The 25,702-nt window shown below is 30.7% G+C and overlaps 1 protein-coding gene across 2 annotated transcripts in view; it reads right to left on the bottom strand.

Moving 5' to 3' along the window:
* The window catches only part of LOC117794244 (voltage-dependent calcium channel type A subunit alpha-1), a 189,000-nt gene that overhangs the window by 115,793 nt on the left and 47,505 nt on the right, over window positions 1–25,702 (bottom strand). For both annotated transcript variants that reach the window (XM_034634825.1, XM_034634826.1), the window contains 6 exons: window positions 25,342–25,677; window positions 22,292–22,855; window positions 17,729–17,872; window positions 15,165–15,366; window positions 8,818–8,982; window positions 1,175–1,285 (listed from right to left, as the gene is read on the bottom strand). In XM_034634825.1, the coding sequence (XP_034490716.1) occupies window positions 1,175–1,285; window positions 8,818–8,982; window positions 15,165–15,366; window positions 17,729–17,872; window positions 22,292–22,855; window positions 25,342–25,677 (1,522 nt within the window). The remainder of the gene's footprint in view (window positions 1–1,174; window positions 1,286–8,817; window positions 8,983–15,164; window positions 15,367–17,728; window positions 17,873–22,291; window positions 22,856–25,341; window positions 25,678–25,702) is intronic.

The raw sequence follows: 25,702 nt of genomic DNA, 5'->3' as shown, positions 1-25,702 counted from the left end.
CAAAAAATCATAATTTTCTTAATTCAAAAATTGATAGCTCTAAAACTACTGGTTTAAATCTAAGACTGCGTGTGAATGAAATATAGATATATTTATTAGCTTTTAGAAAAAGTAAACCTTTTGAATCGGTTTTGGCATTCACAAGTAATAATGACAAAAGTGGGCGCACCTCTAAAAAAAGCTAAGAAAAAAAAGCTAGATTTTTAAAAAATTTAAAAAAAAAACTCTTCTATAGAAAAAAAAAAATAATAATAATAGTTTTCGTCGTTTTTGGCCCCAAATCTATCCAAAAAAGTTTGTTTCGTTTGTTAAATAGCCAAAAAGTTCAAATTTGTTTCAAACGGGGAAAAAACGTAGTAGGCTGATTAGTATAAGATGGTATCATATCATTGCGCAGGTACTGATTACTGATCCAACACGAGTAAAGAAGTGGTAACTGATTAAAAAACCTGCCGAATGACCCAAACGCTCTCAAAAGTGTTAAAATACGCAAAGAGTGTATATTTGCGTTTACTGCTGTTGAAATGCCTTTCCTAGCACTGCCCTTACATACAAACCCGTTAATGCTACAGAATTTCCGAAACAGATAGCTTGTAGGCAACACATAAATCGCAGAATTTTTTATAGAACAAAATTGAGTCAGGACAAATCAGGTTGTCCGAATGAATAAGTTCGAAACATTTAAATTGTCAAGTAATTTATTTTTTGGATAAAAAAAGTTTATTCAAGAAAAACATTTGAAGAGCTCCTCCTTTAACGATTAAATTTAGCGAGCCCCCAAATAAAGAATAAAATGAGGCCCGTCGGAAATAAAAAAACTGATTTCTAACTCAAAAATTTCAAACAAAAAACATTTTTGTATATTATAATAATAGGCTTGAAACAAACTGATGCGAACCAAAAAGCTCTAAACAGCTCTCGACTGCTGCTGACTGCCGTCACAATAGATACATATATAAACAAATATGTATAAATGTAAATATTTCTGAAAGTAACTTACCTTTTTGATGTTCGACAGCCCGTCATTATACGATTTATATTAAATAGGTATAAATATGTAAAGCATAGACATGCAATCACTTGTGTGACACTGTAAATTTCAGCAATTTCATAATAGGACTGATTTACATGAATATCTGATTACACTTAAAGTTTTGTACAATAGTTTACTTACCTTGACACCGAATCCAATTATCTTTAGCACAGTTTCAACACTGAACATGCCAGTAAATCCCATGTTGATGTATTTGAGCGATTTTTCATACATCTCACCTTGATTATGATACTGTTAAGATTTTATTTTATATCAGTTAGTTCATATCAGTTAGAAAAAAAAGTATTATTTAAAGCTAAATTATTATTTAAGAAGATTCAAATTAAATGATTTTACCACTCGAGAATTGTGAATAGCCACAGTATTTGTTATAATATTAATGGTAATAGTCTTTGTCTTTAGTCTTTAGTCTAGTCCAACTTTGGAAAGACATTAAGATATCTAGAAGAACAAAAAAGTTTTTCGTTTCTATAAAACTTAACCTGTGTATGACCGACATACCAAATTTTAAGTCTTTAGCTTTGATAGTAGGGGTGCCCAAAATCTGTTTACGGCAGAGTTCTCACCAATACACATAATTGAAAACACACACACATAGAAGCGATAATTTAAAGCTGTTTATACTGATGAGAAATTACATCTTGTAACTAATTATTATAATATATAGTATACACTCATGCATGAAGTCATTAAAATGTCCTCCAATGGTATAAAACCGAGCCGCATAATTACTTTTAAAACCTAGCTAGTGTGAAAATAAGAACACAGTGCAAATAAAAAAAAAAAAACAATAAATTTCACAACACAGAAGCTTCGATATATAGTATGAGTAAGTGTACCTACGTCTGTTCGCCTTGTTGTCATGTACTTATAATTTTGTTTCAATATGTGATTATTTCGATTATTACAACTAAAATGTATAATACCGACCCCTATTTGCATAATGATCGTAGGGAAGTTTTACCAAAATCCACCTTTTCATGCAATATTGTTCTAAAACTCCAAGCGCATCACTTTGTAAAATATGGCGGACATCGCTATAATCACATTGGAATCTCACTGATAATGGGGACATTTAGCAGGTAACTTCGATCTCCAACTGTTAACCCGATTTAGTGTGCAACTTGTGCAGGGCTCTAATTGCTTTCCAAGAACGATGAAAGTTGATTTTTCCCAAACATAGTAGGCTGATTCAATAAAATGATATAATGTCATTCAGCAGGTAATGATTTCTGATCCATCACAAATACAGGAACGATTACTGATTTAAGAAAATTGCTGATTGCCCCCAAATTTACCGTACATGAAAGTGTTTTTCGACTAAGCAGGAAAGTACTATAGGCCCAGTACAAAACGTAGAGAAAATTAATTTTGACGACAGAAGATGAATGTAAATTATATCGGTTTATTGGAGCATTCAGCAGATAATTTAAGCAGTAATCGCTTTTTTCTTGTAATCAGTAATCAGTACCTGCTGAATGCCATGATACATTTTTATAAAAACGTGGCAGCTCCATGCAGAAATAAAAATGCATTTATCTAATTTTAGTCACTTAAAAGTACTGCATCAAGCACATTTTAAATCATTTGGCAAACATATATTATTTAAGCCAAGAATCGTAAAAAAACATAAAATAGCAACACAAAAACTGTTGTTTGTCGTTAAGTATCAGTTATCAGTAGTGATGTAAATCAAAACTTTAGATCGAGTTTTATATCGAAATAGAAAATCCTCAAAAATAAGCATCGAGTTGTCGATACATCGGAAAATAGTAAATCGAGTTGCAAATATCGAGTTTTTTCAAAAAAATTTTTTTTAATTTGAAAACGTAATTGTAATCACAAAATACACTTCCTTTTTTGAGAAATCTTCTTTTTCTTGCATCGTTTTCATGCCTAGTTCAAACTTTGACAATTTTGTAGTTTATTTATTACGGACGCTCATCAAAAATTGAACGACTAAACTTAAAGCATCTCCCAAACCAGAGCGAATAAATCGCAGCGGCAGCGGCGCGAATAAACCGCGTGATGTTTTCCGCGCCAAAATCGCAAGTGTGTTCACACCGCGGCGAATTTATTCGCGGTTTCTTTATTCGCAAAAATGTCTTCGTCAAATGACAGCCATGAAAAAAGACATTGCGCATAAACAGCTAAACGCATAAACGTCACATGTGATGATTTTTAATAAATATTTTTCAATAAAAGTGAATGAGTATAAGTGAAAAACTGCTTCTCGTATTATATTATTATAATTATATTGTATTAAAAGCCAAAATATAATAATTTAACATGTAAACAAGGCAAATATTCAACACATGCATCACATGTGACGTCATCAGCGCAGAACATGAGCAAATTTCTGCGCAATCTAATTTTATCGTTCTTGGCGGCAAGCGGAAAAACGCTGCATGCGCGGTTCTGGAAAAAACGTTGCACATTCGCCGTCGAAACGAATTCGCTCCGCTTTGGTGTGCATACGTTCATAAGACGCAATGTAATTATATTTTCGCGCCGCTGCCGCTGCGATTTATTCGCTCTGGTTTGGGAGATGCTTAATTCTGCAAATAAACCACGATGAACAAGCCGCAGTGAGTTGTCGATTTTTCATGGAAATCGATTTAATCAACTTGATAGATCGTCCAAAAAATCATCGAGTTGAAGTACTCGATGATCGCTTTCGTGAAAATCGAGTTGTCGATATTTCGATATATTTTTACATCACTAATTTTTTGTGATACCGATACCAAAATTTGGTATTTTTGATTGTCGGAATATTGCTGAAGTAATCAGGTATCATGATTGATGATCAGAATTGCCTGCTGAATGCCCCCATTATACTAAACATCTTTCTTCAATTTGGGTCCAATTCTATTTCTTTTTATCATCTGGCGAAAAGGTGTCTACCATGACTGTTTGGCATGTTCTAAATAAGTTTGGGTACATTGGTCGAAATGTGATTAATAAGATTTCCCAGTTGAACCCCGGTTAATAAAGTGTGCGGATCGAGAATAAAATATTATTATTAAAATATTAAAAAATAAAAAAAATGCTAAAAAATAAATCAAAATTTTCTTAAATCGAAAATTGATGCCTCCTAAACTACTGGCTTAAATCTAAGACTGTGTATGAATGAATTAGAGATATATTCATTAGCTTTTGAATATAATTTTTGGCATTTTCGAGTGATGATGAGAATTGTGGGCGCACCTCTAAAAAAAGGTAAGAAACAAGAAGCCAAAATTTGGCAAATTTTAAAAAATTCTTTAAAAAAATCGCACCGTGACAAAAAAAAAGTTTTTTGTCATATGGGGACAAATTTGTTGCCTACTGTAATAAATAATACATATCGCCACCAATACAATCGCTTCTTTGTTGAACACTCCGAGTTGACACTGTTTAAAAAAAAAGCTGATTATTCACAGTGAACATGCACGTTATAGGTGAATAATTATTTTAGTTTTAATTATGTTCCACACACACAATAAAAAATGGCAAATTCCTGGCAGGAGATTTTTTGGTTTCTGGAGACAGCCCTTAAACTATAATTTCGAATTTCTAAAATTTAATTATCTAAGATTTAATTAATTTATTATTATTTATTAAATTTGAATTTCTAAGATTTGATTATTTTTACCGCTGGTCGGCGGCAAAATAAGACCACACACCAAGTGGCAACCTATATCAAAAAAAAAAAAATGTAATTCCTCTTTTCCGCGCTAGTGACGAAAGGCGACTAGCAATACATACAGCTAATATGGAAAATTTGCTACGACTGTCTGATCAGATCGAGTTATAAATCGATCGAAAGGTTTACTCCTAACTTACAAAATGGCATACTAAAACTTTGTCTAACTCACCTGGGTCTTGAGATACGGGGGTGTAAGTGGGAGGGTCAAAATTTTAATTATTACAGCTGCTGGAGCATTTTGGTAAAAAAATTTTTTTTTTAAATGTTTATCAAAAATACGCGTCAATTGATACCCCGATCACCCATATCCGACAACGTTTATCAAATATACGCGTCGATTGATATCTCGATCACCCAAATCTGTCAAGTAGCTCAAATGAAAATTACATTTGAAAATTTAAGTGGACTTCTCAAAATAAAATGAAAAGTCAGTTTGTCTGTTTGTTTTTTTGTCCGTATCAAAGCGCAAAAAACCTTAAATGTAATGATGGGGATTTATACCGCTTCAAACATCTAGAAATGTCTAGAAAGCTACATATAAGTCCTATATATTATTGGAAAGGTGTGTTTAAGAGCTGTTAGGCGTACCTTTAAAATTTTATTCTGAAGCAGTCAGATAAGATTTTACAGCTGAAATACGGTTTTTTAGGTTAAATTTTTCGAGATTTTGGAAAATTTTACGCATGACATCTTTATCAAATTTCAATATGTTATAGTTAATAAAATTCCGCGTTTTTTGGTATATCCACACATATCTGTAAAAATTCATTTCGGCAAGATATTACAAATTAAGTGTATATAAACATATTACTAAAAGCTCAAAGATGACAGTAGCAATAAAGTGTCATACCAGCAAACCTTTGTAGCAGACAGCTTTTGCTCGGCAAAAATAGCTAGTGTTGCCAGAAATTTTTTGCGTTGCAGAAATAGACAGTGTTGCCAGACAGTTTAGTTAACTTTTTTTTTTAATTTGGGCTCAAACTAGCTTAAATGAATTAAATTAGTTGTGATATTAAATGCATGTGGAATTTTTTTTTTATTATTAAAAAACCATTACACGAGGTAAAAGTCTAGTGATGAAAGCATATTTCAGCCAAAAAAAGTTTAAATAAAAATATAAATCAACACAAAATAAAACCGAAAATTGGCATTCGGCACTGCGCAAAATAAATTTTTATGTTCGTGGCAGCTCACCCTTTTTCGTGATTATTTTGTATTCATTTATATTTTTATTTAAAATTTTTATATTAAACTTTATTTTATTCGTCACAAAATTGGATATCAGAAATTTTAGGGCTGAAACATGCTTTCGTCACTAGACTTTTACCTCGTATAGAGGTTTTTTTGTGGGATATCAGAAATGTTTGCAATTGCTTTTGCTTTTGACATTGTTACATTATCATTAATGCAGGCAAATAGTAAAATATATAAATTTAGTTGTTAAACGTATTTCATATTTAAAAAAATTGTTTCTTTAATTATAGAGAAAACTAGGGGGACCCGCACCCTGCATGCTTCGCTCGCGTTGCTACAGTCGAGCATACTCTAAAGTCGGTGACCCCGTACTTACTATGAAAAAATAAATTTTTCATACTAAGACTTGGATTTCGCCCAATCGGTCCTATGACAGCTATATGATATATACGACATGAACTAACTTCGGTCAGGATGTATAAAACTTACTTAAATGCATATTCTATAATTTTGGTTAAAATATTTCATTAAACAAAATAGTTTTTTATACTAAAACCTAATTTTGACCCGATCGGTCCTATGACAGCTATATGATTTAGTGGTCCGATTTGAACCAACTTTGGTCAAGATATATAAAACCAAGTTAAATGCATATTGTATTTGGTTGAGATTTCTCATATAACCAAAAAGTTTTTTGTACTAAAATGTGGATAGAAAAATGTAAATATTCAGATAACAGGTAATATCTTCCAAACCCCTCAGCCAAAATTTATACAAAAAAAAAAGAAAAATTGTACATACTACAACATACTGAAAAAAAATCGTAAGAGCCGTTTTGTCAGAAATCGCAAAAATGTAAGCTAAACAACTTTATTTCACCTGTAAAATGTTACCCGAGTACTTTAGAAAAAAAGTTTAAAGGTACGCCTAAAAGCCCTCAAACACACCTTTCCAATAATATATAAACATGGTTTGGAAACTGTTGAGGTTTCAATTTTAGCGGGACTTAACGTTTTTCCGCTAAGCTAGCTGTTTTTTTTAAAGTCGTAGAACAAACATTTCTAGATTTTTGAAATGGAATAGATCCCCATCATTACATATAAGCTTTTTTAGCGCTTTGATACAAACAGACAAACAAACAAACTGACTTTTCAATTCATTTTGAGAAGTCTACTTAAAATGTCAAATTTATTTATCTTTAGAACCAGTCATCGGATTTGGGTGATCGAGGTATTATACGACGCGTATTTTTCATTAAAATTTAAAAAAAATTAAAAATTTTACCAAAAGGTCCAAACAGCCCCATTAGCTGCAACCATTAAATTTTTTCCCCTCTCACTTACACCCCGTATCTCATGACAAAGATGAATTGGTATGTCATTTTGTAAGTTAGGACTAAGCCTTTAGATCGGTATACAACTCTGATCGGACAGTCATAGCAAATTTTCCAAATTAGCTGTATATGTTGCTAGTCACCTTTAGCACCCTTCGTGCTGCTTTCGTCACTAGCGCGAACTGCCTCTCGCAGTGATGAAATATGTTTGTGTTTTTGAAGATGTATCAACCAATCTCACAGAATATCAATATTTTGTTGTCTTACACATTTTGACAAAATATGGGTAAAATAAGTTTACTTTATCATATAGCTGCCATAGGAGGAATCGGTTAAGAATCAGCCCTTAGTATAAAAAGTGATGTTGTGTCTTGAGATATATCTATCAACCCCACCGGTTATGTATCTGGTAATGTGTTCTATATTCTTACCGAATTAAGTTGAAATTGTTACATTATCTCATGTGAACGATTAACTTTTAGTAAAAAAAACTCCTTATTTTCTAAGATATTTCAGCCTTACTCACAAATTGTGTATTCTATGTTCAAGTTTTAGTATAAAAAATTTTTTGTTTTCTGAGATAAAATATGCAATTAAGTTGGTCTCATACACCCTGACCAAATTTAGTTCATATCGGTCCACTATATCCTATAGTTGCCATAAAATTGATCGGGCGAGAATCAACTTTTGGTATTAAAAGTTTCTTATTTTATAAGATATCTCAACCAAACTCACAAAATATGTAACTCGTGTCGACTTCCATGGCCCGAACCACTTTTGTTGGAAACCGGCAACTATAACATATAGCTTCCATAGGAACTTTTATTTTAAATCGGGTTTTCTAGGTGGGTTTGCTCATGTGATTTTTCCTTGAATTTTAAAGTAAAAAAAAAGTAAAATGTTGTGTGTTTACACGACACCGACAGTTTATTTAGCAAAAAGTGTCGGTGTTAAACTTTGTCTGACGCCTGCTTTAGTGTGAAACACTTCTTTGTTTCTTAAAATATCTCAGCTAAAATTTGCAGACTGTATATTCGGGGCAAAGCTAAAACAAACTCACAGGCTAGCCTTTCCCGCCCGGACTTTCTGGCGATTTTCCCGTCAAAAACGACATTTTCCACAAAACCTGCCTTTTTATGAACGACCATAATAAATCATCTACAAAAATGATAAATATAGGGTAAGCTTGTAGCGCTAGGATGGTAATAATAATAAATAAATTGAATAAATAAATAAAAAGTTTACAAATAACGACCCCCTGTTTCAAGAGAAAAATATGCCAGACTATATAATTTGCATTTACTGCAGTTGAACTGCCTATCTTTGCCTATTTGTCTATGTAAATTTTGCTGCCAGAATTGTTCCGTTTGTCAAAGAACGTCCCAAATATATTTATATAAATATTAATATTTTATATGCTTAAAATACAGTTTTAATAGGTGCTGAGCAGGTATTATATTTATTATTAGATGTAACTCCCAGCTTTCTGCTTATTTACAAAAATAGCAATGTATGTAAGGTAAATGGGTAAACGAAATCTTAATTTACCTTCATCATCAACAAAAGTGTATTGAACACAATCAACATCATTATAAAGTATTCGAAGGGTGTAGACACAACAATTCTCCACACTTTGTACTTGAAGGTGTTACGATTTTTGGGCATATAACGTTCAAGTGGCCGAGCCCCGATGGTAAAATCAATACAAGATTTCTGCGAAAAGGAAAAAGAAGTACATAATATATTTTAATTTTATATGATAATAAAATGGAATGAATTGACTAATACATATATTTATAATATCAACATCTACCACAGTTAGTACTAATTCAGGTTTGATAATTTTGTTCTTTTAAATATGAGTTACACATAAACTAATATAACCGTTATTAGAAAAATTGCACAGGATTTTATTTGGAGCGATTAATACTGAAATTAATCAAATTTTGAAATTAGATTATAATAACATAAAAACAAATATATGTACAAATTAAAATTAAAAAAAAAACGATCTTTTCGGGATAGCTTAACTACGTATTATTCTGCACCAAAAGCCAATTGCTTGTGTTATGTACATATGTCGACAGCGACGTTACGTGACATTCGTAAGATATAATGTGACAAAATCATGACCGTTTTTTTTTCCTGCGCTCTCGTTGCGAGCACAACCGAAAAAGTTCATACTCTCTCGCTCTGAGCAAGAGGCTCTTGCTGTCTTCATTTATGTTTTCTGTTGAGCTCTTTTCGTTGAGCTCTTTGTATGTCGCTCTTTCAATGAGCAGAGCGCAAAGAGCGAAACGAGAAACGCTCGCACAATGAGACTCAGCAAAAGACCGATTGACCGAAAAACTCAACGCAAACGGTCTTCACATTTATTTTCGTTGTTGTGAAAAAGAAACAATATAATTTTTTTAACAGAAAAATTTAAATTTATTTTCATTTATATTCCATTTAAAACTAAAATTTTAATATTGTAATATTTTTTATAGATTATGTGTTAAGCTTAATGACAAGTAAGGCGTTTAGATTTTCTGCACTAATCGAACTTCTTCGGTCCACTATATAATATAGCTGCAATGGAGACGCTCAATCGAAAATTAATTCTTAGTATGAAAAAGTTTTTTAATTTATGAGATATGTTAACCAAACTGATAGAACATGCATTTAACTTGGTTTTGTCCATCCTGGCCCAAGATCGTTTAAATCCGTAGACTATATCATATAGTTGTCATAGGACCGATCGGTAGAAAATCAAATTTTAGTTTGGAAAAGTTTTTTGTTTTTTAAGACATCCCAATCCAACTAATAGAACATGCATTGATGTTGGTTTTGTACATTCTAACCAGAATTGGGTTAAATCGGTTTTATATATCATATAGCTGCCATAGAACAAATCAACTTTTATAAAAGAGTACCTGCACTGAAAAAAAAGACCAACTTCTAAAATCAAGAACATTCATCTTAAATATTATGTTCTTAAAATAAGATTATTTTAAGACCAAATTACTAAAACTAAGATTATTAATCTAAAAAATCTTCAAATCTTAATATAAGAATAAAAATCTTAAATTCTTAGGAAAGTATAAATAGGTACTATTTCGTATCAAACAAATGATGGCACCGTGGCGCTCTGGTAAGAGAGGCCGCTTCAGTTGTGAAACAGTAGGCGGCGGTTCGAGTCCCCCTCGTAACAAATTAAAATAACATTTATAAAATTACTAAAACAGTACAAAATATAAATAAATTAAAATTCAAAAATAAAAAAAAAATAAATATAAAAAATAATTTTCATTTATTTTATTTTTTGATTTTAATTTTAAGAACATTTATTCTTAAAATAAGAACTTGGTCTTATTTAAAATGTTCTTAAAATCAAGATGTGTTCTCTTAACTCAAGAATTTGATGCTCTCGACGCATTTTTTAGACCAAAAATCTTAGTTCTGAGACCAAAATCTTGATTTTAGAACATTTTTTTTATCAGTGTGGGCTCAGTGTATCCTACTGTCGAGCTTGCTCGACTCTAGCCGCACCTCACCGCGAGCAGTGGGCGGAGCCCCCTTGTTTTTGTTTAATCACAAGTAAATATTAATTTTGATATATAAAATAAAAGCCTTTAAATTACAGCATCTTTCACATTTGAATTCTCCTAAAATATAAAAAATAACACATATAAAAAAAAACAGTTCAAATATTTGACTTTTTCTTGTTTTTTTTTTTACATTTGATTTACGAATGTCTCATAGCGTCACCCTGCATCTTCGTGCAAATTAGACACATTGCACAAAACTTTAAAGCACACAGTATAACACTAGGCAACAGCCCAAATCTGAATAGATATGGGGCCCCAAACGACTAAAACATTTTTTTTCTTTGGCTAATTTTTTTTTTTTAGAATTTTTTAAAGTTTGTCCTTTTTTTCTTGCTGTTTTTTAGAAGTGCGCCCACTTTTGTCATCATTACTTGAGAATGCCTAAATCGATATTTAAAAGCTTTACTTTTTCTGAAAGCTTAAGAATATATCTGTAATTTATCCATACACAGTCTAAGATTTAAACCAGTAGTTTTAGAGCTTTTAATTTTTGAATTAAGAAATTGTTTTTTCAAGCTATTTTTAAGCTTTTTTACTTTAAAATTTAAGGAAAACTCGAAATAAAATTCTGAACTTCGGTTTTAACCTATTTTTTGGCAATGCTGCATTAGTAAAGTATTGTTTAAGATATGATTCATTAAAATCTATGGAGAAACGGCGTTATAATAAGATTTTATATCAAGGGATGTTTTTGTCGATTTTGATGACATACTTGTGGAGCGGTATTGACTTTAGTACAAGAAATGATTGATTGAAATGCGAAATTAAATCTCACAGAATATGAAGTTGTTTTTGTCTTACACATTATGACCGAAGTTTGTTCAAATCGGACCACTATATCATATAGCTGCCATAGGAACTATCGGTCAAAGATCAAGTTTTAGTATGAAATTTTTTTTTTGTTTTTTGAGATATTTTAACTTAACTGACAGAATATGCATTTAAGATGGTCATTTGAGCTATTACATTTGTTTCTATATATATATAGCTTTCTTTATTACCACCGATAAGTACGTTTACCGTTTAAATCTATGGAAAGACGGCTAAGTTATTAGCATATAAACAATGAAACAAGTTTTACGCAAATGTTGATTTTCAACTGATCGGTCCCATGGCAGCTATATGTTATGGTGATCCGATTCCAACCAAATTAGTACAGGTTGTATAAGACGATATGAAATTCTTAATTTTCATATTCTATTAGTTTAGTTAAGATATCTTAAAAAACAAAAAAAGGTTTTCATACTAAAACTTGATTTTAGACCGACCGCTCCAATGGCAGCTATATGATACAGTGGACAGATTTTAACCGATTTTGGTGAAAGTCTGAAAAACAACATAAAATACACAATTTGTGATTTTGGTTGAAATATCTTAGAAATAAAGAAAGTTTTTTATACTAATGGTAGATATTCGATCGCTCCTATGGCAACTATATTGAATAGTGTTCAAGGTGTCTGTTCATGACATTTAGTGGTACTAGGCCCTATTTAGGTTCTTGTACGATTGACAATACCCCTTGGCAACGTATAAAATCTGTAAATTATCTTGGAGTTTTATTTGATTGCAAATTATGCTTCAATTTGCACATCTCCACTATAATTAATAACGCCAAAGGAGTACTTGGTTTTATTAAACGTTGGTCGAAAGAATTTAATGATACTTTCACCACTATTTCCTTTACGTCTCTTCGTTCATGCATTTGGAGCCCGCGGTATCAAATAAACCAGAATCGAATTGAATCAGTTCAAAAGCAATTCGTGCTTTTCGCCTTACGTGGTTTTAACTGGGATCCCAACCTTCGTTTACCACCGTACTCCCATAGGCTTCGTCTTCTCAATCTTCCGTCTTTAATTAATCGTAGGAAAACTCTTGGTGTTGTTCTTCTTCACAAATTTATTATTAGCGAGATCGATTATATTTCCCTTCTGGCCCGCCTCAACTTTTCGGTCCCCCGCAGGTCTACTAAGAATTACAAGCCTTTATTTTTTATCTACATGCACTACTGATTACGCTTCACACAGTTCGTTTCATGTTTTATGCACTAACTATAATAGCCTCCTTCACGTTTTCTCCTCAGAACTCTCTCCCTTCCCTAAAATCCGCACTTTTCCAATATCTATTGTTAAATCTCTGACCTTACTAATACTAATAACTTGTTATGTTATTTTATTCTAGTCTAACAATCATTCAATTATTATTAACAGTACTAATTTTTGTTGATCTGATTGGGTTTTTCTCAGTTTTCCCCAATCCTAGCAACAAATCTAACTTTAATTTTTTTTTTTCTTCACAGTTCACAATTTATATTTAATTGTATTTGTATTTGTAATCTTTTATTTAATTTTTATATTTGGTAATTTTTTCTTTGCCGACTGCTTTTAGTCGTGTATAAATAAATAATTAAATAAATAAATATGCGATTGGTTGATTGGTCTCAAGAAATAACACAACTTTTCATACTATAGACGGATTTTCGACCGATCGTTCCTATGGCAGCTATATGATATAGTAATCTGATTTTAGTCAAATGTGGTCAAAATGTGCAAATTGATTTCCTGTGAACTTGCTTAAGATATCTCAAAATACACAAACAATTTTCATACCAAAGGTCATGCCGCTCTTCAAGAAAGTTATCAAAATTGACAAAAACATCGCTTGATATAAAATCTTATAAAATCGCCGTTTCTACATAGATTTTAATGAATCATATCTTAAACGACACTCAATAAATGCAAAAAGAGATTAAGACCGAAGTTTAGAATTTTTTTTCGAATTTTTAAAAAACTTAATTTTAAAGTAAAAAAAGCTAAAAAAAAAAAGCTTAAAAAATAAACAACTTTTTCTAAATTCAAAAATGAAAAGCTCTAAGACTTCTGGTTTAAATCTTAGACCGAGAATTAATGAATTACTGATATATTCATTAGCTTTCATGAAAAGTAAATCTTATCACAATCGGGTTTTGCATTCTCGAGTAAGGATGACAAACGTGGGCGCACCACTGAAAAAAACTAATAAAAAAACTAGATTTTTAAAAAACTCTAAAAAAAAAATGTTTTTCGTCGTTTGGGGCCCCATATCTATCGAAAAAAGTGGGTTTGGTTCAGTGCAGAAGAATTTGTTTCCTAGTGTTATCACTGAGAAAAATTTATAGACCAAATCGACTTTTCCGCTCATTATCTATTTAGAATTGAACTAATATTACGAAAACTCTGACAATTTAGGATTATTAAAAAAAATCAAATAAAACAAGTTTGAATTTTTAATGCAATTGTATTCAAGAATAGTGCCGGAACCCAGAAGCTGAATGCAATATTTTTTTAGTTATAAATATTTCTTTTTCATTTATTTTGTATTTTAAATTAAAACTTGAATCGAACTAAAATACAATTTTGTTTAATTCTAAATATATATGATCGACTAAAATAAAGAAACTATATTGTTGGATTCATTACATACTTACAGTAATTATTGAAGCGCACTCCGGAACGGAATACTTAAATTAGTTAAGCAACAACGGTGATTTGACGATAGCAATCGTTAAATATTCAACGCTGAATATTTAAGGATTATCGTAAATGTTAACAAAAATCGCTACTTTCCGGTAAATGTTCAGTCTTTATATTAAAGGGATGCTAATTATGTTTATCAATTTGTAAATACCCACACCAGGAGATCAAAACAAATTGGTTTAACTATCTAAACAATTTTCGGAATAGTAAGAGCAGTCCACAAGAAAAGCATAAATGTATACACAAACTTAACTAGTTTTTAGGTAGTTCTAAATGATTCGAACAGAAAATACCATAAAGTTTAATACTTAAAAGCTCACACATATAATGTTAATGTATATCCACATATGTATATACTTATGTATCTACTTATGGATTCGTAACTGTAACGCAAGGACTTGAGATATATGGTGTTGCACAAGACGACAGTGCAATAAGTAGCTAGTTAGCGTTCATTCAATACATTTGAGTTAAGAAAATACAAGAACAATTACTATACAGGTTAACTGTACTCTGTATGGATTGTCTGAACTAATGACGCCTGCCATATTGTGATTATTTTTAGTGTGTGGCTGGCATACGTAAGTAATAAATTAGTACAGGAATGTTTGAAGTAGGTGTCGTTGTACTGAATGTATACATTTACGTGCATTTAGAAAATTGGTTATTTATGTTAAGACTATTGCTTTTACAAGTACATTACACACGAACACACACATATATAAAAGATTTTTTTGGTTTTTAGGTTTCTTGGTTTTGATTTGGTTTTACGAATACATTTTGGCTGGCTCACCTGATTTTTGTCAATTTCGCCATCTTGCAATTCAGCTTCGCCTTGCTCTTGAAATGTAATGATTATCAAGGCCACGAATATGTTGACGAAGAAGAATGGAAATACAATAAAATATACTATATAAAAGATGGACATTTCGATCCGGAAATTTTGGATTGGACCCCTATCTTCGTAAGTGGCAGCCATTGAGTGTTGCAAGACCCTATTTGATGATTATAATGATGTTGTATAATCAAGTGAAGAGAGCACGAAACAAAATAAAAACAAAGAAAGATATTATTTACCATACGTAATTGCAATGTGTAATATCACATATTTATGGATCTTATGTTAGTAGCTTGTACAGGGTCGGCCATTTCATCCTGACTAATGTTTTTTTGACAGTTAATAGAAAAATAACACAAGTTAGTTACTGGGAAAGGATTTTTCGTTTACTTCGAACTGTGCAAACATTTCAGTTCACTTACTAAATATGATATTGCGTAAAAGTGCCATGTCTTTCCACTCAATAGTGACCATTATAATTCGAATATGGTCTTATAAGGCGTTCAGGGTTCGTGGCATGTTTTCATAAACTTTTGACTTCAAATAATCTGACAATAAAAAGTCTGAAAGGTTTACGTTGGGCGATCGCCAGGACAGTTATAAACACCTTTTTCGAAATAAGCCACCCTGAAAACAAAGGACTCATCGATTACACTAGGCAACAGCCCAAAAATTAATCGAACGAAACCCACTTTTTTAGCTAGGTTTGGGGCCACAAACGACGAAAAACCTACTTTTTTTCTATGGCAGAGTTTTTTTTATAATTTTTTCAAAATTTTCCTTTGTCCTTACTTTTTTTTAAAGGTGCGCCCACTTTTGTCATCATTACTTGTGAATGCCAAAACCGATTTTCAAAAGCTTTACGTTTACTAAAAGCTAATTTATATATATTAATATTTCATTCATACACAGTTTTAGATTCAAACCAGTAATTTTAGAGCTTTCAATTTTTGAATTAAGAAAATTATGATTTTTTGCTTAGCTTTTTTTCAGCTTTTTTTTACTGAAATCGGACCACTATATTATATGGATGCCATATTTTAGTTTCATAGGTGCATTTTTTACTCGTCGTTTGACATATGATTTATTAAAATCTTTGGAGAGACGAATAAGATATTGGCATAAAAACAAAAAAACAAGTTTGACGCAAATGTTGATTTTCGACTGATTGGTCCCATGGCAGCTATATGTTATAGTAGTCCGATTCCAACCAAACTTGGACAGGTTATATAGATGAAGCTTACTATTTGTAACAGGTACAGGTAACTTTACAAATAAAAAAGTTTTTCATACTAAAGTTTGCTTATCGACCGTTCGTATCGATCGTTTCTTTGGCAGCTATATGATATAGTGGACCGATTTGAACCAACTTCAGTCAGGATCCATAAGACCAATTTAAATGCAAATCCTATCAGTTTAGTTAAGATATCTTTAAAAACAAAATAGTTTTTCATACTAAGACTTAATTTTATACCGATCGGTCGTATGACAGCTATATGATATAGTAGACCGATTTGGTAGGAATATATAACACATTACCAAATATACAAAATTTGCGAGATTGAATGATATATCTTAAGAAACAGTAGAAGTTTTCATACTAAAGGCTGATACTGAACCGATCCCTAATATGGCAGCTATATGATATAGTAATCTGATTTAAAAAAAATATGGTCATAATGTGAAAGACAACAACAAATTGTTATTCTGTGAGATGGGTTAAGGTATCTCAAAAAATACAAAAAATTTTCTTACTAAAGGTCATGCTACTCCACAAGGAAGTCATCATAGATTTTTCGCCATAGATTTTTATAAATCATAATAAAACAGAAATGAAAATTTAATTAATTTTTTTCGAGTTTCCCTTGAATTTTTAAGTAAAAAAAAATGAAAAAAAGCTATGCAAAAAATCAAAATTTTCAAAAATTTTAAAATTTATAGCTCTAAAACTAGTGGTTTAAATCTAAGACCGTGTATAAGCTCATTAGCTTTTACAAAAAAGTAAAGCTTTTGAAAATCGGTGTTGTCATTCACAAGTAATAATGACAAAAGTGGGCGCACCTCTAAAAAAAAGTAAGAAAAACAGTCGTTTGTGGCCCTAAATCTATCAAAAAAAAGTGGGGTTTGTAGCCTAGTGTTATTGCTCTGCCTGTGTGAGCTGGGGCGCCATTCTGTTGGAGCCAATAGTTGCCTATAGTTGTCCATGCCATGCAGAATTGGCGTAACAAAATTTGTTATCATAGCCCAAAAACGCTCTCCAATGATTGTTACGGATACTCCAACGTCGTCTTCGAAGAAAAATTCCTTTGGAATTAATGCAGGTCTTTCATTGGACTGATGTAATACTTTACGACAACGGCGCGTTATGGTGGCATCTACTGTTTTATCACGGGCTTTAATATACCGTCATTGGCAAACAAGTAAAAAAAGTTATAGAGGTTTCAGATGCGTCAGGTTTAAATGGCCAACCCTGAACATATGAGAAATTCTTTAAGCACTACAACAAGAAAATAGCTTACTGTGGCCATCCTTCGCCGGTCTGTACAGCGAATAGCGTCAGCATAGCGGCAGCGACATTGTCGTAATGAAAGCTGCGTGGCTTCCACACTCGCCTCTCTTGTTTGGGCAGCAATTCGTCTTCCTCGTATTTAAAATACGAGCCCCTTCAGGTTTTGTTGATGGTTGCATTTTATAATTGTTATGTTAAGTTTATGTTGTATGATTTGTTTATTTCGTTATTTTTTTATATTTGCAGGTTTTCATTGTGGAATTATTAGTAATTGCATTTTGTAATTGATTATAAAATGTAAAAAGCAAATTTGGTTAAAAAAAAAATAATTATGTATTTATATTTAACTTAACATACAATAAAAATTATATTAATTTTTGGTTTCCTTATTTTTTCTAAATAAAAATACAAGAATTATTTCTGGATATACGAGTATGTATGATTGTACATTGCATGAATATGAAGAAAATAGCAAATACAGATGAATCAAAATAAGACGTAAAGGAACTCTGAAGTTTAGATACGAGTAAAGATTGTACAGTTAAATAAATCAAATTAACATGTTCTAGTAGATTGAAGTATGTATTCATGAATATGCAGTTTGTGTTTCTGCAGTTTCATTTGAATGAGTATTTGACTTTGTCTAGCTGAATATCCAGATCTAAACAAATCAATACCTTACAATAAATAGGCGTATAAAAAAGAAATGTTCGAAAACCAGCATAATAGATTAAAATACAAACACATAAGGTATCTGTAGTTAACTCTGAATAGAGCAAAAATGATGTAAAAAACTACATAGCGTATGTGTAATATAATCCAGTTCATTCAAGCATACATCAATGCGAATGTGTATAAGTTATAATACTTGTATGTCAGCTTGTTGTTCGGCGATGTGTAGCAAGGTAGCTGCGCTTTAAAATTCGATTATATTACTTACAAAATAGCACTGCCCAAAAAAACTATTCAGTAAGAATCAGACGTTTTTCTATTCGCAAACAACTACTAAACTTTTACAATACAATTAGTCAATAATAATTTTTTTAATAATTTGTTAATTCATTTTTACTACTAGTACTAAATTTACATGAAGACTGTTCGAGGGGTGTTCAACATGTTTTTAGCCGAGAAAATAGTTTTCGTCCAGCAATCGAATAGCTAAGTCAGTGATATTGTGAAAATTGCAAAATTGAATATCGTGCGGTTATAAGATTTTTTTCAAGGAGAATACGCCAACGAATAAACAAGTTTGGACGCTACTCTGTGGGACATTAGGACGTAAAAACGTTGCAAAATTATTTTTTTTTTTAAGAAGCGATTGTAAAAGTTTTATGTGTGTTCAATAGAGAACTCAAGGATTTTGAAAAGAAATAGTACTTTTAAATCAGGTAAAATTTGTGTGCGCGAAACTCTCAAAGTTGACGCACTGTTCATCATGTTCTAATGACTATATTAAATTGTCTTTGGAAGTCATTCAAATGTTCCATCTTTTTGAAAGAATCGGCTGTTTTTATAGGTATTACAAAATATGCAAAGCATTTATATAAACTCGAAAAAGTATAAGAAGACATTATACAAAATTGTGTCATTCAACAATTATTAAGAATTTTACTGTTAATAATATAATCGAATTGAAAAGTCCTATGTATAGCACTAGCCAATAAAACTGCACTTTTTTCTAACCGTTACCAAACCTATATTTTTCATACATATAGGGCCCCAGATTAGAATCACTTGACTCAGTGTATTTTTTAAATGAATTAACTGTTTTTGATTTATTACACCAGGTTTTAAAATTAGTACTTCTACAGCAACCACCAGTCTACGATAATTTTGCTTAGTCCTTTTATTTCAAACTGCCATTATTTTATTTAAATATAGCAAAAATTATGAAAAAAAAAAGATTTTATGGATCCTAAATCGCTAGGAAAAGGGTTAAATTTTTCTATATATGACTATTCAAATTAGGAATGAAACTTTCTTTTTAATTGCATACTTGACTAGTATGAAAATGTGCAAAAACTAAAATTTAACCAAATTCCAAAGTTCCACCTTCAGCATTCTGCTTTAAAAAACAAAACAACCACTATATCCCTTTCAAAAAATCGTATTATTTGCATAGGATCGTTGAAGAACACGATCTTTCGAATTTCACTTTAGCGTTTGAAAGAAGGAAAAGCGGAATATCCTAGTGTGCATACGTAATTATTTCAGTAAATTTGAAATAAAATCGATTATGTTTGAGCACAGATAGTTAATGTGTGCGATGGACACGTATCTAATTTTGTTTATATGAATTTCTTAATTTGGTGAGCGAAAGATATGAAAAATTATGTTTTACTACATACAACAAAATTTAAAATTAAGAAAGATCTGCTCTTAAGTTGCAAACCCTTGCAATTTACATAAAATATTAAATGTATAAACATGCTGTTTATAAATAAGGTGACCTTTCTCGTTATTTTTCATATTAATTTGGTATTTCATAAAATCTTGATCGACAATCCATAATATAATGTCTGACATCTATTAGAAATGATTTTCGATTTTATTTGTACAAACGATTTTCGAATTGTGCCCGTTTACCAGTCTAAAAAGAATGGAATCTACAACTTACTAGTTGCAAGGCACTATGCAAATGAAGAAAGTTCAAAAAGTTCTATAGGGGATAAGAATACTAAATATTTTATTACGATCCCTTATTTAAAGTAGATTTCGCGTATACAGACTTATTAAGAAATCTTCTGGTAGTAATATGGACTCTTTGGTATTGCAAAATACCCAATTGTGAAAAAATGAAACGATTATGTGCATGCTATACGCGAACGACAGAAGGTTTTTTGATCAAATTTGATTTGAGTATAGTAATGGTTGTGGTGTAAAAGGCAACACATACAAATATACATTGATTTGATTAAACGAACAAACTATAACAGAAATAGAAGAAAACTAGAAATGTTTATGGCGGTAATCTTTTTTTCGCATTTCAGTTCTATTCTATGTTCTTATACACAGAGGCAGATGTTGATTAATGCACATTGTTTAAAATTTGGTTGATATTTTAGTTATTAATTTAAAATAAGTTGTTTGTTTATGTTTGGGTTTTCTGGTTTTTTTTTTTTGCTTGTGTTTTTGGTCCGTTTACTTGCGTGATTGTTTTACACAAATCAGGCAATAAAAACTGGACAAGAAACTTTAAAATGCTACTCTTACATTCTGTAGAATCAGTGCACCTTTTTTGTTTTCTTAGAAAAGCAAAAAGATACAAACAAAAAGAACGCTGAATAAAAAAGTTTAAATAATTAATAAATAAAAAAAAGGGTATTAAAAATAAACTTATATCATATTTGCGAATCTCAATAATTTTTTAGGGGATCACCACACTAAAATGAGTAGTATTGTTTATTACAAAAATGCAAACTTATTTTAAAATATTTGTTAACTAAATATTAAGTACGTGGCCTAGTCATAGCTCTCAAGTGATTTATAGATCCAAATAATTTAAGAAAAGCAATTGCCTTACTTTAATACAAAATTGTGTACTTGTTTACTGAGTTTACATACACGAAATGTTCTCCATTTATATTAAATTTTCCATTTTATTTTGTCTATTTAATACAAATGTCTTAAATCGACCCACAGAGTAAGCCTAGTGGAAAGAGGTTATAAAATTGTTAAGAACTAACTTAATTTTGGCCCATGATCCGACTTGACATTGCTTTAAAAATGCACTTTGATATATTGCCACGAGCTAATAATACATACATACATTTACTAAAGAATGAAGCATGTAAGTTGCTTATGACAAGCATTAGCATTAACCATACTAAGCGACGGTTAAGGTTGTAATTTGAAATATGTTTTACATATCACATAACCATTACTAGTTAAAACCAAAAGTGAGCAATATTAATTTGCTTGTAGCAACAAACACACTTTACTGACTATGTGCCTATTCATACTTTGAGAACACACAAATAAACACATATTGTATGTAGATAAGGTTATACTTTACTTTCTATGTATGATACATTTTAATGTATATCCTGTTTTTGCCAGAAAATTGTTTAATATCTGTACCACGTGCATTGTGTAGAGTAACCCAAAAACTACACATGTAGATATGTATATACTCGATATAAGTGCATTTTAAGCATTGGATTTTAGAAACATTTTTATAATTTAAGACAGATTTTAGTCCGAGTTTTCCCATATATATGTATATTTATATATATGTATGTGAATAAATGCACTTATATAAATGCTAATACATACATATGTGGGAAAAGAGAGAGGTCAACACATAGAAAGATAAGGAGATAGAAAGAGTAAGTGACTGATTGGAGAGCTATGTATATATGTACATATATGGTAGACCAGACAGAATGTTTAATTGTGTAACGATCTTAAGAGGATAGCTATCATTGTATAAAATAATTCTTAATAATAAACGCCAAAGCAATTATAAATTAAATAATATTAAATATTAATCAAATTATTACAAAAAAAAGTAACATAAATCAAATCAGACGAGGACAAATAAATTTTAATCTTGACTATAAACTTTACTTACTGGCACTCTTCGGAAGTATGTTTACTTTCGTCCGTACAATAAAAAAATTTTCCATTGAACAATTGTACACCAATAACAGAAAATATAAATTGAAACAATATGTACACGATTAGAATGTTAACAACATTTTTTAATGAGTTCACGACGCAATCGAAGACGGCTTTTAATTTTGGAACACGTTTAATGGTCTTTAATGGACGTAGTACACGCAATACTCGAAGAGATTTAATAGTTGATAAATTTTGTCCAGCGCTGCTACCACTCATATCGAAACCGAAGCTAACAGCAGCGCATATAACGACCACAGCATCCATAATATTCCAGAATTCTCTTAAATAGCTGCCAGGATGTAGTATCACACCCAAGTCTACAATTTTCAGCAACATTTCTATCGTGAATACGCCGGTAAATGCATAATCAAAGTAATTCAATATTTCGTTTCGCCTCGAGTTCTCACGAACGGGATCTTCGGCTGCTAATGCTATTGATGACATGGAGATGACGACCATTATGAAGAAATCAAAATATGGTAAATTAACGACCCAATGGGCACCACGTCGTATGCTGCATATGTTATTCGTAGTTGTACCAGAAGTAGACAAGATGATTTTTTTCCATTTTTCAATAATAATAAAGAAATTAATCCAGATTCAGTTTTTCGCAGTTACAATAATCGCAATCACGATACGATTCGAGTTGGTTTTTTAATTTGATATCAAATATTGTTTTTTTGGTTTCGATTTGTTTTTTTTTTTTTTGTTTAGTAATCCGGTTTATTTAGTTAATTGATTTTGTATTTCCAATTATTATATAATCATTAGACATAGTTTTTGGTAGTTATAATTTTAAGAAGATAGAATATTTGATTTATTTAATCGGTGTTTTGTTGTTTTTATGATTTTTGTTATTTTTTAAGGTGATGATGAATAAGATTTGATGAATAGCAGTTTCTCGTGGTGATGATGATTGGTAGAGTAATTAAATTTAGTAGTCGTTGATATTTAGTGCAAATATTTACAGACATATGATTCATTGATTGATTAATTAATTTGTTCATTAGAGAGTGTAAAATAAAATTGTAACGAAAGAAAAAAGTAAAAGAACAAATTGCAGAGTTAGTTAAATTGTTTAGATTTTTTTCTTTTGTTAAACACATATAAAAATATTATTAGCAATTATTAAGGACAGCAATAATTATACTGAAAAATTCTAAGTAGAGACATCTGGCTCTACTTCATTTAAAAAATCTGTTGTCATTAAAAAAATATTATATATATAATCAGGGAATCAAACCGAAACAAATATCGGTTTTATTTCGGTATTTTCCTTTCGGTTCCGGTATCAGTACCGGTACGTACCGCAATAGCCATTAAATAATAACAAAATATAACAGGGACTATAACTGTTATAAGGAATATCCAAAAATTATTAATGGTTATTTTAAGACTTTTATTTTATATATACAAATTAATAGTTACTTTTATAAAAAAAAAAAAATTAGAATTAATCATTATTTTTGATTTTTATTTTATTAGTCTTTTGTAAGTCTTTCAATTTTTTTTTTATGAATACAATAAAAGTCTTTAAAGACTTTTATTTCTGATTTTAAAATTTTAAAAGTCTCAAAAGACTTTTATTTTTGAGGAATAAAATAAAAGTCTTTGAAGACTTTTGTCATATGAAAACTTTTGAATAAAAGTCTTTGTAAATATTTCCGCTTATAATCAAGATAAAAATTTCAAAATTACACACTTGGTTCTCTTTTATCTACACCAACCATGGAAAAATTGTTCCCAATTACATTGTAAAATAAAGTACTGAAGTAGTTGGAAAAACAGAAAATTGTTTTTTGAATTCAAAAAATAATAATAGTAATTGAGCTCACGTTTACAAATTCACTAGATTGAACATATCCCCCTGTGCTATTACTCCTATATTTAATTACATATTGTTATTCAATACGAAAAATTATAAAGTTCTTAAAAATTAGGCATTTGAATTTAAATACCCTTAACGGTATAGTTCTCAATCATTTGTGAATTGATCCCGCTGTGCGGTGAAAAAGAGCGCAGTTAGTTAGTATAGGATAAAGGTTCATAGAATGTCGTAGGTTTTACTGGTGTTGTAGTTTTGAATGTTTTATCTTGAGTATAAGCGAAGATATTGACAAAGACTTGAATTCTAAAGTTTTCAAATCGTAAAAGTCTTTGAAGACTTTTATTTAAAAAAAAATCAAAGACTCTTATAAAAGATTAATAAAATAAAAATCAAAAATAAAAATTATTCTAAATTTTTTTGATCACAAATAATTATTAAATGTGATTTACAAAATCAAATCTTTACATAACCATTAATTTTGATTTTTTTCTTTTTTAACTCAAATAAAAGTTTATTAGCTGTTTGCAGAGATATACAAATAACAAAAATTTTGGTACATTCAAAACAAAAATTGAACTTCTCCTTATGGTTGATTTTGAACAATAATCATTATTTTAAGTCCCGGAAAAATAATTAAATGTTATAAAACAAAAATATATTTACAGACTTGTACTGTACTGTATGTTCGTATTTTATCGAGATAAACCTAGCTTTAATTTAAATTTTTTTTTTTTAATAGAAAGCAAAATTAGCAAAATGATATACTTACAGAAAACTAAAAATAATTTTTGAAAAAAGTGTACCGAAAGCGTACCGGTAAAAACGTTTCTGTTTTCGGTTCTTATAAAAAAATTTATTTCGGTTACGATTCCGGTTCCGCTACTCAAAATGAAATGGTAAGTTTCGGTTAACGGTTCCGGTACCGGTACCGGTGCCGGTATTATCCCCTGAATATAATACATATATTTATATATTCCCAAATAATGAGGGTAATAGAGACTTCTTGTGTTCTATGAATTTCAGAGAACTCAATACCCTACAATATAGTATATATACTAATTAATCAAGGCTGAAAAGGTCTCTCTGGCATACCTCCCCTATATTTATAGACAACACGTAAAGAAATATATATAAGATATAATAATAAATTAACGTATGTTTATAATATTTACGGATTTGTTGGAGAAAGTATAAACATCGATGAATATGGTAACATTGGCTTGGGCCCTTCCGTCACTTCCTCTTCCTCCTTTTTCTCTTCTACTTTCTTTTTGCCTTTGCCTTTGCTGGTGGCTAAAGTGGTATCACCATTCTCCAAGTGCACACCATCCCCTTGAAGAGCTTCCATTTCCTTCTCTAGCTCTTGGAGTTGTTTCTCTTTATCCTCTTCGACTTGTTCCTCTTCGGCTGCGGTAAGCTCTTGAGCATTCGCCAAATTGTCGACGGCGATAGCCAAGAACACATTTAAAAGTGTATAATTACCGAAGAGTACCAAAACGATAAAGTATCTGTTGGGAGAATAACAAACCGTTA

The sequence above is a fragment of the Drosophila innubila genome, chromosome X (assembly GCF_004354385.1).
Source record: "Drosophila innubila isolate TH190305 chromosome X, UK_Dinn_1.0, whole genome shotgun sequence".
NCBI lineage: Eukaryota > Metazoa > Arthropoda > Insecta > Diptera > Drosophilidae > Drosophila > Drosophila innubila.
Note: the sequence above shows the minus strand (reverse complement) of the source record. Positions and strands in the feature narration are given on the sequence as shown.